Source organism: Centroberyx affinis, unplaced genomic scaffold (assembly GCF_046629955.1).
Source record: "Centroberyx affinis isolate AG114_WGS23_722 - 3 ecotype Tasmania unplaced genomic scaffold, CSIRO-AGI_Caff_v1 ptg000533l_1, whole genome shotgun sequence".
NCBI classification, from domain to species: domain Eukaryota; kingdom Metazoa; phylum Chordata; class Actinopteri; order Beryciformes; family Berycidae; genus Centroberyx; species Centroberyx affinis.
Genome location: NW_027279181.1, coordinates 39,744 through 57,500, shown reverse-complemented (window position 1 = coordinate 57,500; position 17,757 = coordinate 39,744). Strand labels below are relative to the sequence as shown.

Genomic DNA, 17,757 nt, shown 5'->3' with positions numbered 1-17,757 from the left:
TGTGATCAGTCGGGTGGAAAACCACAGCGCACAGGTTCCAGAGAGAAGCGATGCCCGGACCGCATTTGGAATGGAAGTGCACCTGAAATCTTGTTTGGTTGGATGCATTAAGTACAGCTAAGGGGTTGTTTGTCTCCCGAGTGCAGAGGACACCGGAGCTCGCCGCGTCACTCCACACCTCCCCCCCCCCCCCCCCCACCACCCCGGAGTGGTTTTTTAGACTTTTCCACCGGCTCGGCCCCGGTCCGGTCAGGGGGCCTTCGGGGTGGAGAGCGCGTTCCAATCGCGGCGGTTTTTGCTCGAGAGCTCGTTCAGACGGCGGAGGTCAGAAACCTAATGCTGCTGCTACTCCACCGCGGTTCCACCTTTAACTACAGCTTTTCTTCTTTTCTTTTTTTTTACCATTTACTCAATTTTGAAACCGAAAACGTGAGAGAGAGAGAGAGCGTGTAAGAGAGAGGAATAGCGAGGGAGGCAGAAACAGTGGAGGCTGATCAACAGGTAGAACATCTGGGAAAAAAAACGTATGACCTGCCACACATGATAGTAACCTATCATTGATCATTGAAAAATGATAGTAACTGATAGTATGATAGTAAAAATGATAGTAACCTATCATTTTTTTCAGATAGACATCATTATTCTACTCGGCAGTCATCAGAGGGTCTTTTTCTGTTGCCTCCATGTAGAACTAGTTTAACACAGAGAACAGTTCATTATCGAGCAGTGGTGGCATGGAATTCATTACCAAGTTTTTTTGATTTCAGAAAGTAATACAACATGTTTTAACAAAAAGTTAAGATTGTATTTGTTTACACAAGGAATAGTGTAGAATATTATATGACTTTGTTCTTGTGTTATCCATCCCACTTTCATTTGTGATTTAGTGGACGAGTTGCTAAGTGATTTCTTTTTCTCAATTACTCAAGAGATGAAATTATTATATAGAGCTATCGTATGTATGGCTTTGAGTTTGGTTGTGTGTCTTAGTGGTTGTGTTATGTATTGAGTCTACTTGTGAGTATGAATGTTATGGATGTGTATTGATGTATTTTCTGTTATTGAAGTATTGTTAAAATAGGGACCCCAGGAAGAGTAGCTACTGTTACAATACAGTAGCTAATGGGGATCTAAATAAACAAACAGACATGATATGGTAAGATAGAAAAAGATGATTATGGAAATGGCCAATACGTGGCATATATTAAGTCTTTGTTTCACAGCATACAACATCACATTTTTATAGACTAATAGCCAGGTCTCTACTCTGTTTCTAACAATTTTGGTTCATGGCCTAGACATGATGTGCAAGACTAGAGCCTCTATAAACAACCTGCTGTCAATCTCAAAGTCTGAATGTTTGCCCAATTGAGTAGCCTTGACTTTGTCCAGATTTCCCATCATTCAGAGCATACTTCTGCTCTCGTAAGAGGCATTACTTAGGCTACAGCCTTCTGTCAGCCAGTATGTCCGCGAGGATTAAAATCTGCCACACTGTAATCAGTGCAGCGGGCCAAAACCCCGTGGGTACCGGCTAGCACAAACCCTGGAAGTAAAAATCAAAATGGTCTTCAGTGAGAGTCATGCATCATATTAAGCCCTCCGTGGCACTCGTTTGTTCCATCTCCCCCCCCCCCCCCGCCGCAACAACAAAGAAAACACTTGACATCTGTGATAGATCGCGCACATCTTGAGGATCTGCAAGGGAAAAAAAATGTACGTTTGGACTTAAAAAGAAAATCACATGTTGTGGCGAAGCAATTTGTCGTGACAAAATGCAAACTGGCAAGAAAATGTCTAGTTGTGTGTCAGTGGCAATTGGAGGGGACTGCTTTTGTCTCAGTGATCAGTGGCTTCACTGGAGTTGGCAGTCTGTTAATGCAACATTCCATTAAGCACTTACATGTACAAAGTCGGCGGTTCTTTGTCCGGGAGAATAAAATTGCATGTTTGAGAGGAGGAGGGCGCTTTTGAGAAATCTTAACAGCTCAAAGCAAAGGCTTCAGCCTGTGTCAGGTTGCGAAGGACTTTTCGGCCGCGCGGTCACACCGTGCCCTCGGAGCTCCCGGTCCATTCTGAGAACAACTCCACTTCTCCGTGTGCGATTTATGATTAAAAAGCATAATGAACACTGTAAGTGTTTTGCAGCAGGGTGCAGCGGGTGACCTCGGCGGAAAAAAAGAGAAACCGACAATAGGAAGGAAACCAAAGATCTGCATTCGTTTGAGGTCGACCCGCAGCACTGTTTCACGCTCAGAGCGTTCAGCAACTGCCAAAAGACGATGTTGACGTCTGGACCTGAGAGATGTGTGAGAAGATGTCATCAAAGCAGGGTGCTGCCATCTTTATGTGCGTTGGCACATTATTGAATCGTTATTTCTTTGAGTAGTGTGAGTCCAGACGGAGGTGAATTAAACAAGAGGAATTCAGCAAATAAAAAGTAACCTTAATCCATAGTTCAGAAAAAGCAGGCTTTAAGCTGCTTTGATTATTTGAAGTTGTAATTTATATTTTTCAGAGAGCAATTTACTCTCATATGAATGTGGAATATAAAGTAATACTTTGGGCTTAGATGTACTGTAGAGAAAATAATGAAAAATTAAAATAAATTGATGGAATCCCTGAAACAATAATTTACAAAACTGTATCGCAAAATACAAAAATAAAAAAAAAACTTGACAAACACAGCGGTACCATGGCAAGAAATGAGGTCGGAGAAGAGCAAAAGATGTCATTATCCGTGAAATTTCCTTCTCTTTTTACCAAGGGAGGGACACCGTGCAACTTTAGGGCTCAATTCCTCTCGGCAATCTCATCGCTAAACATGAGGATGCGGTCAGAAAAAAAAAAAAAAAAAAAACAGCAGAATGAACTGGGCCCTGCTCTCGCCGCAGCCAATCTACGAAACCCAGCCTGCTCTCTGCTCGCCATGCAATTACACACAACCTGTTGAGTGTTGTCCCGGGAACGCGGCCGGCGAGTCGCTGGAGAATTAATGAAATGCCAAAGATGGAGGGAGAGAAATTGCCTGTATAACCTATCCTCAAGGTGCCCTTGTGGTATTTCCGAGAATAAGTCACACAGAAGTGGAGAATATAGCGGGGGCCGGCCGGCCGCTCGGTCACGCGCTGAAAGAGAAAAGTTGTGCTGCCTACACCTCGATGTCCACTTTTATTACACCTGGCTCCGGCGGAAACGGGAGCAATCGGCGGCTTCGCTTCCTTCACCGCCAGTGTTTTCAAAGGTTACAGGTAGGAAGCCGTATAATTGCATGCCTCAGCGTCAACCCCTCTTATTAAACAGAACTCATTAGACCCAGGGAAAGAGTGAAATGTTAACCTGTCCCGGACATCGCTCCTTGAAGTTACACTAAAGATCCTTTTTTTCCGGTACAAATACACTACCAGAAATTCTAAAAAGGCCCGGATCGCTCCCGTCACTCAACGGCACACTGCAAAAAAAATCTCCATCTTAAAAGAATAGTGAACTAGTCCTTTAACGAGTCATTTAGTCTATTATTGAGTCGTAAAATCATAATTTTCTTAAAACAAGTGAAGAAATCTGCCAGTGGGGTTAGATCATTTCACTTGTTTCCAATCCAGTTTCACTTGTTTCAAGAATTTTGTAGAATCAAGTGTCATTTTCTAGATAGTAGTGCAGTGATCTGCCTTATTCTGCCTTCCTTGTTTCTCACTCATTTCTAGAAAATTCCTGAAACAAGTGAAACTGCATCGGAAACAAGTGGAGTGGCAGAATTTGTCTCTTGGTTTACGTAAAAATACGATTTTGAAGGCTGAACGTGAGACTAAACGACTCGTTAAGATTGACAACATGCATCCGGTCTCCTTACCTGACGAGGCTCCCGGTGGAGTCCGGGTCCCGGGCGGTGACGGTCCCGATGACGGTGTTGATGGGGGCGTTCTCGTTCACCTCCAGCACGTACATGGGCTTGGAGAACACGGGCGGCTCGTCGGAGTCCTCCACCGCCACCTTCACCGTGGCCGTGTCTTTGAAGGGCCCGCCGCTGTTGGGCTCGAAGCGGATGTTGGTGGCTTCCACCTTCAGCGTGTAGGCTCGCTTGGTCTCAAAGTCCAAAGGCTGTTAGAGGGGGACAAAGACAGAGACGGTCAACAGTGAATGTGTGTCCAAGGGTAACTGCTTCATTACTGTGTGAGGTGTTAGGGGAGACCGGGGATAGTTGTACCACTTTCGTTATTAAAGTTTTATTTATTTAAATATACACAAACAGACAGTATTATCACCTTTAGTTAGGGTTAGGGTTAGGGTTAGGGTTAAGGGTTAGCAAGCCCATCCTGTGGAGCTTAGGAGTAAAATAAAACCTATGTATTAACTTATACTGAGTAAATTTCCCCCTAGCCTCCTTTATATATTTCCCAGTATTTGATAGTATTTTTAACCACTCCTCATCACTCAGATCACACCCTAGGTCCTCCTGCCAAATGATCCTCAGATTTTTACAAATATCTTTTTGTAACCTGTTAAAGGTTTTGTAAAACACAGCTGCGTGCTATACAAGGTAATTCCAAAAATTCCATCACTGGATTCTTGCCCTGAATGAATTGGCCCTTAGTGATACAGTCTCTAATTTGTAAGTACTTCCAGTTGTAACACTTTCAATTTCTCCAATCATGAGCAAGACTCTTTTAGTCCCAGGCCCACATTTGGAAAGAAAAGAGGTTCTGAAGAAAACTGCCAATTTGAGAAAAATTTCAGATTTTGAGGCAGTGTGTTTTACTGACAGAATTAACTTTTTTTTTTCTGTGTACCATGGAGATGTTGAAACTGCTAGTTTTGTAATAGGCAGATGTAAAAAAGCTTACACCGGATTTTGAAAAATCTATTCCAAATGAGAAAGGAGATATGGACAGAAATGCGAAAAGTGTTACAACCATCCCTGGTCTCCCCTGCGCCGCGAAAAAATGACAAGCTGTCAAGTGATTTTTACGTGTTTCCAGACCTATCCAGCTTAATTTGTGATATTTTTAGTCAAATTATCTCACTGCACTGGCAGATGATCTCGCTGGTTTCAGTAGATTTCACTTGATACGTGCCAATATGACTTATTTCAAGAAACTTTCTCCTAGGCAATTTCACTTTTACCAAGTACTAAATGTCCTGAAACAAGTTACATTCTCCTGAAAAAAGTAAAATTTGCTGAAACCGGTAAAATTATCTACCAGTGCAGTAAGATGATTTCACTAAAAACTTACTAAAATCTTAAAATAAGCTTGGGTTTTTATTGGAAGTATCGACTGAACTCCTGTTTACCACAGACCAGTGTTATATACTGCATATTTTGTTGATGGCTGCAAGAAAAATAATTACTGTTAATTGGATGAAGCCTAACCCTCCCACGATTGTTCAATGGCTACAAAAAGTCAAACATGTTTACATGATGAAACACATGACTGCCCAGCTACAACTAAAACTGCCTATTTTTATAAGAAAATGGTCATCAGTTATTGACTACCTTAGTTAGGAATCTTGTACTTTATTGTTTTGATGTATAATTTTTGTAGGTATATGTGTGTGTGTTCTACTTCTGTACAGTGTCATTTCATCTATATGTGTATGTATGTCAAGTGAAGCCCAATCTCAAGGTGATTTTGTTTTGTAATGTTAATCGCCTGTTAATGTGTGTTAATGACAATAAAGTTTAAAAAAAGAAAAATGAATAATAAGCTTGGTAAGTCTGGATACAAGATACAATAACTGAACAAGTCTGTCAGTTTTTGCAGTGGGTGTCTGTCAGAATCAAACATGTAAAAAACAAACTTTCTCCCCTTGGTGTGAATCCAGACTTGATGACCCTCATGTTCTTTTGGAAGAGACGCATGTGCATCTTTGCAAAGAGCCAGGCTGAGAATCCAACGCATCAACAGCATTGTGAATTATTAGCAATAACCCCAACTTCACCTCGGGGATACATGTGTGCTTGCAATAACACCTAGCTTTACTAGCATGGCATCTGCTCCGGAAACCTCACATAAACAGAATTTATTAAACAGTTTCCGGAGCACGGTTTGATTTAAATTTGTTAATCAGTCATAATGAATGTAATTTTCACGTTTGTGCAACCTGAAAAAGATTATTTTTCAGCCTTTTGCCGCCATAAAAGCACACAATTCCTCCTGCTAATGCTCCCAGTGACAGCAGATTATTAGAGCTTTCATATTGCTATCACAATCAGCCCACATAAAACGAATGACAACAAGTGCTTATTCAAGACCATCAACAAAAGGTGTAATTTTCCAGAGAGAAATAACATTTTGCTGCAGGAGATTTCATTGTGTAAATGACACATCCCTTTAATTGCTCGCCTTTAATTGCCACGCCGTATTTCTTTTACCAATGGCTCATCATTAATATTTGCAAAATGTAAAAAATGTCACAATTTTATTCTCTTGGCATCTCCGAGGACACCCCAGACTGTCACAATTTCATTCTGAATCACCTCTGGTCGCTCTCATACTACTAGAATAATGGGATCAAGTCACTTCCACGCTCCATAACCAGGATTTATAGGGAAATCAAAACTGGGCCTTGCCGCTTGAGGGGATAGGAGCTGGCTTGGGGAGAGAGAGAGAGAGGGGCCGACGAGGAGAGAGATGAACAAAAAAGTAAAAAGAAATGTATTCAGTGAGACAGAGAGAGAGAGAGAGAGAGAGAGAGAGAGAGAGGAGCACTCCCTAAGGTCAAGCTGGGCCGGCATTAGGGGGGGCTCTGGGGGAGTGGGGGCTGTTTGGGGGTCCAGCTGTGAGATGGCAGCAGCAGCCAGGGGGGGGATGGGGGGATGGAGGGGGGAGGCGACTCGGGGCTTTGACTTCCACACTCCCGCACCAGCAGAGAGACCCGAAAAGCCCCTGCAGCCTCTCCAAACCCCCACTCCTCCACGGTCGGAGGAGAAGCTATTTGGAACACTTTCATTATTAACCCCCCCCCTCCCCATCTCTCTCTCTTGCTCTCTCTCTCTTTCTCTCTCTCTCCCTCCTTCTGCAGAGAGAGTGGCCGGACCCCGAGCCAAAGGATTCCACTTTAATACCGAGGGTAGTGGAGAGTGGGAGCCTATGCGAGGCTGTGGCTGAACAGTCAAAATGTTTACACGGAAATGGAGAAAAGGGAGGAATCTCTTCGTTTTTAATATTATCGTATTATTTGAAAGTCATTTAAATGGACCAAAATCGGAATAACTGATTGCTAACCAGTAGAGGTGAAAGTCGCTATAGTTACGACTGTTACAGTAACACAACTTCTCTAAGCACTTTTAAAAGGCTGTATGTTTTATGTAAAAGCATATACTTGTAATTCATATTTTTAACTCCTTTTACTCCTTTTTTGATGAGAGATTTTAGATTTAGACAGTGAGATCTGGCATTTACAGTTAAACAGTCATTTATCCCCAATGATCTTTCCTTGAAATTAACTAAGTACTTGAGTATTTTTTGTGAGCTACGTTTTACCATACCTTCAATCAAGTAAAATTGGATGAAATAGCAGTGCTTCCAACTTACCAAAATATTTCTGTATTATTTCCACCTCTCACAGCATGTACACACAACTCATTATTAGCATAATTAATTGCACAAAACCCTCTTAAATGGGTTTTAAGTAAAATATGATGGTAAACAACTACTTTGATCACCCTTGTTAAATTGGAACAACTTTATTTTCCCAGTAAACATTATCAATTACAAACTCAAAAACCATCTATGCAGGCTGGTCAGCGTGCCATAATGCTATTCAAAAAGAACATCTGGCCTAATACTCTAGCCATGGAATGAGAATAGAAGGCATATTTTGACCCGCTCAAATTATTAATTCAATAAACGCACGCAGCACTTGACTAAGTAATCCAGAGAGAGCCACTTTGGTTTTTATTAGTATGCACGCTGCTACTGTTGTAGAGCTACTGTTGGAGAGTTTCATGTGTGCAAAAGGAAAACGCTGGACTTTGGAGTCGTGGCTGCACAGCCGGTTTATATTTTCATGTATTCCCACTAGACAACATGGTTTAAAGCCCACCTTACACAGATGTTGTTTTTTTTTAAATCGGACAATGGAATTACACTCAACCGGCGAGAGATATTTTTTTTGTTTCTCTTGTGTTAACACTCCCTGCCGTCATCCCCCGCCTCCCAAAGCCCTACTGTGTCATTCTTCAATCTCCCACAAGCCTTAGCGTCGAATCAGTATGTATACACGGGCCATTTAGAGACATCAAAGTTCAGCGTTGGCTGCCGGGGTGAAAGCTCAGCATCCCACTAACATCCCTCGACAGGCCTGGGGGCTGGCAGATAAAAAGCTTAAAACCCAAACAGCAAAGAATCTCTCCCCTGGTTTTTGCCTCTCCAGCCTCAGTCGGATCAATATGTTTTAACCTTGCCGCAAAGGATCTTTCATAATTTGAATTCCATGTTAGATGGCGGTTTATAGATCCGTACAACTGTTGACGGGCGTGTCGGTGGAGTAGTTGCACTTAGTGCTTTGTTCTCTAGTTGGTCAAGATATAAAACAAAGGGGCCAAAGCAAAAACCTGTTTCCTTCAACTCATTTTAACTTGAGACTAGGCTTGGGCAATATACAAAATTTAATATCACGATACTGACCCGCCTTTTTTTTTTCAGGTTTTTTTTAGGGGGATATTTTATTTTATTTCTTCCAAATGACATCATATATCTGGGCAAAATTATTATTATTATTAGCAGCCTAGAAATTTGATCTTACTATTCAAGTATTGGAGGAAACAATGGCCATTTGGTATAATTTGCTCATTCCTGCTATTTCCAGGAAAACAGGCTGATTGTGGAGAAGGGAACACACTTGAATTAAAAAGAAAATTTTTTCACTTCAAGTATGATTATTGTTGTTTTTTTTACTATCCTACCACTATAGGTTTATTGATATTATTTGTTATTGCGGGAAATATCACGATATTCACGAAATATCGCGATATTCGATAATATCTGATATCGGCCCAAGCCTACTTCAGACACTGGATGGGTGCAGAGAGAGCAGTTGTGCAGAGTGTAGGCAGATGCCTTCAGGACCACAGAGAGCAAAGTGAGTAGACATGGGACGCAGAAGTGGAGGTTGCCTAAAAGACTAACACATTTGACATTTGCTTTGTCAACAGCTCGAGATTTTATGACTTTGTGTCGAGTTTGTTCTCCGGCGCTGATGTTTTCTTTAGTGGCGGTGGATTTCAGTCCCGGCAGATCGCCTTAGCTCTCATACATTCCACCTCCCACGCAGTTCATTGTGCACAGTTTGACAAAGTCGCACGAGTTGTCCTTGGGGTAATGTCATTTTACATCAGAACACAATGGCACTCCACATTTGAGTGATGTATAGCTTTCCTCTCCAGACACTGAACCAACCATGACTCAAGATTTAAGAATTCCCATCCATCAATCATGTGTATGATTCAATATATGCAAACATCTCCGAGCAAGCTGAGAATGTATAGACTTAGCGTGTAGAATACATGCATGTATAAATAGCGTGTGCTTTGCTATCTTTGATACCCTACTGTGAAATCTCAATTTGATTTTGCAGAGATGTCCTTGAGATACAGCTGTGTCTAAACTTGCTTGCAGGTCACAGTATTATTAAAACGCAATGGGGTTTTCGAATGTAAATTTTCACACGCGCTTCAGTATTGAGCAAAATATAGGACTGAGAGCTCCGAATGTCTAGAGGCAAGGAATGATTTCCGAGGCCCGGACCTCTTCGGCTTCTATCGCGGGGAGAATATTGGTATACTGCACATCTAGAAACAGATTACATTGTGTGAAATTGTAGTTGTCATTGAGATCCTGGGATAATTATCCTGTCTGCAGCCAAGTGTAGAATATGAGTCATCACCGCTGTCATACTTTTACAATTATCTGATGAAAACGATGCTATTGATTCGAACACTTGCCTCGCCAACATCACATCGCACCGCGCCATTATGGGGTGATGTTCGCCTCAAGGTTGGAGGACCAGGTTTGTGACGGGAATGTTGGCAGTTTGTTTCCTCGGACCACCCGGGAATATCTTGATGAACGGATTTAATGAGTATTTTTCTCCCCTCCCCGAATAACTACTGTCAATGCACCCTTGAGCAAGGCAATTAACCAGCAACTGCTCCAGTGGAGATGCTCCGGGGCCAGCAGTGGAGGGCTTTGATTGCATTGGGCGACTCTCAGATGTGGGTGTGGAGGTGTGGGGCGTGCCCAACGATATACTGCCAGGGTTCCTACGCAGGTCTGGAAAGTATGGAAAAGTATTACAAATGAATTTGATCATTTCCAGGTCTTGAACAGTTTGGGAATTTGAAAAAAAATGTCTGGAAAAGTATGGAAAATGTTGCGGTTCAGGTCCGATACACACATAATTCTAGCTTTTATGTTGTTGTAGACCCACTTTGAGTCCACAGTTTTTGTTGATGTGAAGAATAATGTTCAGATAGAGGGACGCTCTTATTACCCAGCCGCTGTCAGCATGCATTATATCAAATACAGACCAAAATCAAATCCAGTCAAGAACATAGGAAAAATATGGAATTTTAAAATGGAAACCGTGTAGGAACCCTGCCAATTATCTCACATATTCTGGTATTTGTCGCTGTGAAGAACAATCTTCATCTATACAGTGATATGCGCAGCTTTCCGTTCCCTCTGTCTATGAAGGTGGAGTGGGTGGTTGCATTTACAGCATGCAAGATACCTGTCTTATTTACCTAAATTGCAAAGTAAGGCTGTAATAGCAAAGAGTGTCCCATCTCTCTGATTGAGACGCTGTACATTCGCCCCTATTTTCCCCCCAAATAAAATTCCGGTGTCGGCCAGGTTAAATTGGGATTTGGAAGGTGGGGGAACTCCTTGACCGTGACCAGGGGAAGATGGGAGGTGGAGGTGGAGGTGGGGGTGGGGGGGGGGGGGGTTATTCAGGTATGGCTCACCTCAGAAAAGCTGCCAGAGCGGCGCGCGCGATGAGCTTTGGGCAGAGGTGCAGAGGTTCGACTTCAAAAAACCAATGTTATCAAGTCAAAAGCTACAGCTAGGGAATATGATTCGGACTCAAAATGCATTCCACAGAAATACACAGTGGAAATAAAGTGTAGATTGTCATGTTTGCACCACAGAAGCATATAGCCTATATTTGATGATCAACCTACCAATGTATTTACTGTTGTTGTTGATTAATATATGTGCGCTGATGATTAGATGCCTAGTAAAGACAGAGAGAGAGAGAGAGAGAGAGAGAGAGAGAGAGACAGGCAGCGACAGACGGATAGAAAGAGACAGACAGGCAGACAGATATAGAGACAGAGAGACAGATATAGAGACAGAGAGAGAGAGAGAGGCAGCGACAGACAGATAGAGAGAGACAGAGAGAGAGACAGACAGGCAGACAGATATAGAGACAGACAGACAGACATAGAGACAGAGAGAGAGACAGACAGGCAGACAGATATAGAGACAGAGAGAGAGAGAGAGAGAGAGACAGAGACAGACAGACAGATAGAGAGAGAGAGACACAGACAGACAGACAGACACGCTGGATAGTTCTGGCTGGATAGTTATATAGCCTATTTATACTCTGGAACACAGTGCAATATTCTCTAAACCTGTATATATTTCTGTTCTGTTTCCACGGCTTACCATCAGTGCAATTAGTCATGTTCCAAACAGACAGACAGAACCATGTGCATACTGTATAGATAGGAGTCCTATTTATATATCTTTTTAGGTTTATTTATACACACACTACTTGTACACTATACTTGTATATTACCTCTTTATGTACAACCTCAAAAAGAGAAAAAAATACCTATTCTCTAATTTCTACTTGTATTTTTTTAATATTTCTTTCAGAATTTTGTGTTCAGAGAGAGAGAGAGAGAGAGGGAGAGACAGAGAGAGAATCTGCGAAGAAAGTGAAGAAGATAACAACATAAAGTTAATCAGCGCAGTGGAAAAAGCGCGGGGAGCTGTATGACCGTCAGCATTGTTTCTACGCAGGCAAAATTCTAAGAGATAAGGCTCGGGATGCTGTTGCTACCCGGTCGGAGAGAGGGATGAGGGAAGGCAGAGGCGCGCCTGTCACACAGAAAATAATTATTTTAAAAATATTCTTGCCGTGGCAGGTCATGATCTTAGCGTGACGGGGCGCCAGGGTGGAATATATATGGGATGGAATGACTGGCAGACCACAGAGGAAAATGGAAGGAAATCACATTATATTATATTTACATGGCTCAAGCTGGACTCTCCGACATTAGATCTTTTCCTCTCTCATCCCTTTGGTTTCCTTTGGTATAAAGCATCACAGACCAGCCGGCAGGGTTGGTAAACAGGAGCGTGGGCGCCTGGTTATGTTTTAAAATGGGGGAGCAAACTTGGAAAGATACATAATTGGCGGGGGGGTCTGGGGTTCCTCCCCCAGAAAAAATTGTAATTTAAAACAAATTTCCTGCATTTCTACACCACCTAACCTCTTGGATTAAGCCAAGAAACAGCCACCTAACAGCCACCTAACAGCAGCCAATATACATATTAGCAAACACATAACTCTAGAAACACAAGATAAAAGGCGTCATATGTAGACAGTCTTCTTGTCCATTCGGCATTAATATAATCCATAAAGATTACTATATTTCCGTACAAACTTTACATTTTGGATTTTGTCGCCTCAACTCGCTACCAGCCTCCGTTGGTTAGCTGCACTATTTTAGTGGGAGAAGACCGTGGGAATGAGAGGTGAACCGTTTCAAAAATTAGATTTCTCACTGAAATAAGTGCTGGTTGGGGGATCAGATACACCATCTATCGTGTGTGTGATGGTGTTTGAGGAGTTTTTTCGGCCGTTACCAAAGTAACTACCCGGTTTGCTGCTTATTTGGTGCTGGAGAGAGCGCACCTACCTTCCGATAATATTAAACATGTTTGATTGGCTGGCAAAGTTAGCTAACGTTGACAGTACAATCCTACTTTTGGCTAGTTTAAAGTTTGGCTGGAGTCAGTGGGCCAAGCAGGTCCATTCAACATACGCTAGCCTATCTTTTCCTATGTTCTATTTTCAGTCAGTGATTGCAGTTAAGCTAAATGGCATGTTTCTTACCTTTGTAACAGACTCCTGTGTGGATTCATTGACAGACTGTGATTGACAGCCAAAGCATGCTGTGGCAAACGATCAGCGATGGGTTCGACTGAACCAACTCAAAGGGTCCAAAAATGTATGATTTTTTTACTTGTTTTTGTCAGTTGCTGGAAATAGTAAAATGATCATTGATATAGGCTGTTTAAATATAATCACCTGATTGCGGGGACTGTATGATGATAAGTTTATTTTTAAAAAGACAATAAGTGGGGTAGCAAAACCATAACTTTGCTCCCCCTGATTGAATAATGGGGATGCACTTGCTCCATTGCTCAGGCGTCTATGAACAGGAGTGTAGTGTTGTTGTGTGCAGTTCGCTGATGTCACCTTACAGGATTTCTGTGTGTTGCAGTTCAAATTTTTCCAACCGTTGCCTCTCGTTGCCATTTAGAGGCGCGAATGTGCGAAGGTGTCAAGTGTAGCTTTAATTAAGGAGGTGTTGGGGAAATGTCACTGGCCGAGAGAGACATAGAGAGAGAGAGAGAGAGAGAGAGAGGGGGATGAAGAGAGACTTCCAGCCGGTTTCCAGGTCTTACCTTCTTCAGTCGGAGAATCCCCTCTTGCGTTTGCGTGTCCGTGGCGATCTCGAACATGCCCCGCTCGTCCCCCTCGATGATGTTGTACGTCGACTTGGCGTTCTCGCCGATGTCTCTGTCATTCGCCTTCACCTTGCCGCCGGACTTCCCGATCGGTAGGTCCTCAGGGATCACAAACTCGTACAAACCTGGAGTGATGCAAACATCTCTTTGATGTCAAGAAATGACCCATGAACTACCGTAAATGACTGGAGCCTATTAAAGCCCTGCATCATTGTTAGATAGGGATGGGACGATATATTGAAATTCAATATATAGCAATACATAAATCCATTGTGACCATCACAGTTTCACAAGCTCTTCATCCAAATTATATTATTTACACTTTGACATTTTTAATTTGTTGTTTACATTCTAGACGCTAGAAAGATTTGTGGCTCAGAAATAAACATAATTCTGCACAATTAGACTTTGTTGTCTAGACTTTTATTTATTAGTGTATTGTATTGTGAGATAAGTCCCTATTATTATATATTCATATTCATACATCATTCAACTACTTCCTGAAGAGCCTTATTGACAAAAGTTGTGAAATCAATTCTGCTTTTCCACATTACCACAAATCAGACAGTCAATTATTTAGCACTGTGTTCTCTGCTGGACTAGGGATGTTCAAGGGTAAAAGTCTTACTTTTAGAGAACTTTGGTGGGTTATCGTTGACGTCGGTTAGCGTGACGGTGACAGTCGTGGTTCCCGACAAGCCGCCCATGTGACCTCCCATGTCCTTAGCCTGGATGACCACCAGGTACTCCTCCCTCATCTCTCGATCCATCCCATGTAGAGCGATCTTTATGGTCGCTGGAGGAGGACAGTTCACAGCACATTAATCCAAAGGAACACCAAAGTGTAAGACATAACTCATGTACTCGGCATGTCATGGCAGTGGCACGCATGTCGGTGTGTGAGAGCAAGCACAACAAAAAAAAAAGCAAGGACAAATTATAAACCTCATGCGAAGGCGAAGAATTCCCCAACACGTTTATTTTCTGAGAAAGCGGGACGCGTGTTGCCGTCGGGGTGGCGGGGCGGTCGCGACCGAGCTCGGCTCCGGCGCCGAGAATCAGCTGTTTGTTTTCGAATGTGTTGTTCCGCCGTCTGCAGTCATTTGTATTCTGATTGAGTGTGAATTATGCTGTCTGTCTTGTATAATCTTGAATATTGTATGCAGAATGGACCTTATTGACTGTGCCACGGCGCTGAATATAAAAAGGGCTCAGCACCGGCATATACGGATAATCCACTCAGGAAACAGAGGCCCGCAGGATCATCAAATGAATATAAAACCCCTCATAAAAGCCAGGCTTTGGCATGACACCCTGCCTCGGTCCTGAGCCGCCTCAGACAATGAGAATCTGCTCGGATACGATGAAAAAAACACGGGAGGGGTTCGGATGTTTACTGTGCTTGCATTTTCTTTTCGTGGGATAGATGCTCCTCGAAGGGGGGTAGTGCAATTTTTGGGGCAGCTTGGGTTTTTGGAGGTCACATGCAACAATGCTCAATCAAAAGGAGTGGGGAACGTGAAAGGGAAGAGTTGCATTTAACATAATAGTCACCAAACCCCACCGGGACCCATGACTTGTATTTGATCAAGGGGGAAAATAACCTTGACAGTGTAATTTAATGAATAGCTTTTCCACGACATGCAGTGCTGCCATTGTATGGTTAAGCTAGTCATGATTCATTTTTTCCTCCTTTTCAGCCATTAGTTTTTACTATTACTACCTTTCCCTAAGGTCTATCAATTATTCAGGTCTGCGCAATAATGCTTGAGCAACCAAGTTTCCTGGACGAAAATGCTGAATTTGGTGACCATGGGATCAGCGCCGCAATTCGATTTGGACCAGTTGGGCGCACTGGGTGCCGTTGACCACCAATCCCACGGCAGACCATGAGTAGCAAATTATGTCTCAACCTTGGAATTTATAGACTTTGCTGTCCACCCAGTGTGAATTCTCGCTGTGCGTGATAGGTTTCTGCCCTATACTGGGATTGTCTATATGCACATACAGTAGTTAGCCCTCTGTTTCAAAATGAGAGAATCATGAACTGTCTTCAGCATAAATAAAAGTACATGATTTTAAGTTTTTTTCAAATCGCATTCAGTCAACTAGAAGTGGAGAATTGGCCTTTGAATGTTGTCCTAAACTCTGCCTGGCATGCTGAAAACAAGTCTCTCTACAAATAAGGGTAGATTTATTATTATAATTTTTTTAATAGATTTAGAAAATATGAATTGTGTGTATTCATCAAATATTACAATATTTAGGAGTTGCAACATGGTAATGTATGGGAACGCTATTTGAAAAGTAACATCTTAACCTGTTTTATGTCTGAATGACACCTATCAAAACAAATATAGATGTGCACATGAAGCATTAGCCAGGCAACATTATGGTAAATTGTAGGCATCATATAACATATGGCCACGATGGTGATGGTTGGTGGAAAGATGAATCATTTTGACAGCTTGAGTTAGCTTGTGACATTTTCCTCCCTGACTGTTGCTGTTTCTCTGAGTGTCTGAGGACTGGTGTGAAAACCTCTCAAACATGTCAATACAGTTTATAATGACATGAATAAAACCTCCATAACAAAATACAGCAGTCAGTAGGTACTGCCTGACTAATAGGTTGACGAACTGTTGTTTCATTTGATTGCTTTGATATTTAAATCGCTCTAATTTGACCAGTGGAATGGTCATCAATCATCATCATTACTTACTTCTATGGACATTCTCATTCAGGGCTCATAGCATAGTAACTGTCATTCTGTCCATAACAGAGTTAAAGCTTAGTGGCTTCAATGCCAAACATTGTGAAAATAATCAGATAGGAAATTCTAAATGTATTTCTAATAATATTGTTATTATTCTACTCACAATATTCTCATGATATTCATTAAATATTTAAGTACCAAAGACATCATGTATCAAACCTGTCATATATTCACCATGAAAAACCTGTGCACACAAAAAGGTGGACACACAGTGTATAAAACCCACTGTATATGCATAGTTCTTGCTATTAATAACATACAGTGGGGGATTTGTGCTCATGTGAATAAGCCTAATACTGTATCCACACTGTGTAGGCATGCATGATTGTTGAAAGGTGAAGACGACAGCATTGAAGCATTTACACACATCGTCTCCAAGGCCAGAAATTGACATTACCACTATGTATACGTCTGGCAATTTCTTTACAAATGCCGAGACATACATATGAACATAACACACCATAACGACAGCAGTTTATAGTTGTTACAGAGGGCTTGAGTAATGAGAGTCATAAGCCAAGATGCAGGATGTGTGTATTGTGGACTGTATTTAATAACTTCTAAAAAAAAATATGCATGTATGTGACAGCCAGAGTTAATAAAGGAACACGCTAGGTAAATCATTCTCTCAATTTTGTTTGATTTCTATTCTGAATGTAACAGTTGCCCAATCATACGATATAGGTCAGTCCACGGTATGCTGAATCATCATGAGCATTTCCAGCCATATATAGGTAAGATCTTAAAACATATTAATATAGAGAATTCTAAAGGCCTACAGTGGAGCAAAAAGACAGGTATATATGTATGGCCTATATTTTGTTTTTGCATTAACCAGTTTCATTTGGCACATTCATACCACACCCCCAGATCCCCTGGAAACGATGCATATGTATGATGTAGCGCTTGCGAAGCGATATACATATTCTCATGTCAACTTTGCGCTCCATTTTAAATGTACCAATAGTCTATGAATTTAGAGTGTGAGCTGTGACTGGCGGCAGCAAGGTAAGCCCACCTCTCCTTGTGTAAAATAAATAAATGAACACAACAAAAAAAAAAAACAGTTACACAAACACAAAAACGCAGTTACTCGCTCTTACACACACACACACACACACACACACTTCAGTCACCCTGCTAGAAGCAACACTCTCATCTCTGTTGATCATCGTTAATTATTCAAATTAATTCCTAATCACTGAAAACGGAGGA

General features: G+C 41.9%; 1 protein-coding gene across 1 annotated transcript in view; it reads right to left on the bottom strand.

The window, feature by feature from the left end:
• The window catches only part of cdh8 (cadherin 8), a 60,010-nt gene that overhangs the window by 14,607 nt on the left and 27,646 nt on the right, over positions 1 to 17,757 (bottom strand). Inside the window, exons 2-4 of the mRNA XM_071517874.1 lie at positions 14,395 to 14,562; positions 13,704 to 13,891; positions 3,851 to 4,098 (exon numbers count right to left, since the gene is read on the bottom strand). Of these exons, the coding sequence (XP_071373975.1) occupies positions 3,851 to 4,098; positions 13,704 to 13,891; positions 14,395 to 14,562 (604 nt within the window). The remainder of the gene's footprint in view (positions 1 to 3,850; positions 4,099 to 13,703; positions 13,892 to 14,394; positions 14,563 to 17,757) is intronic.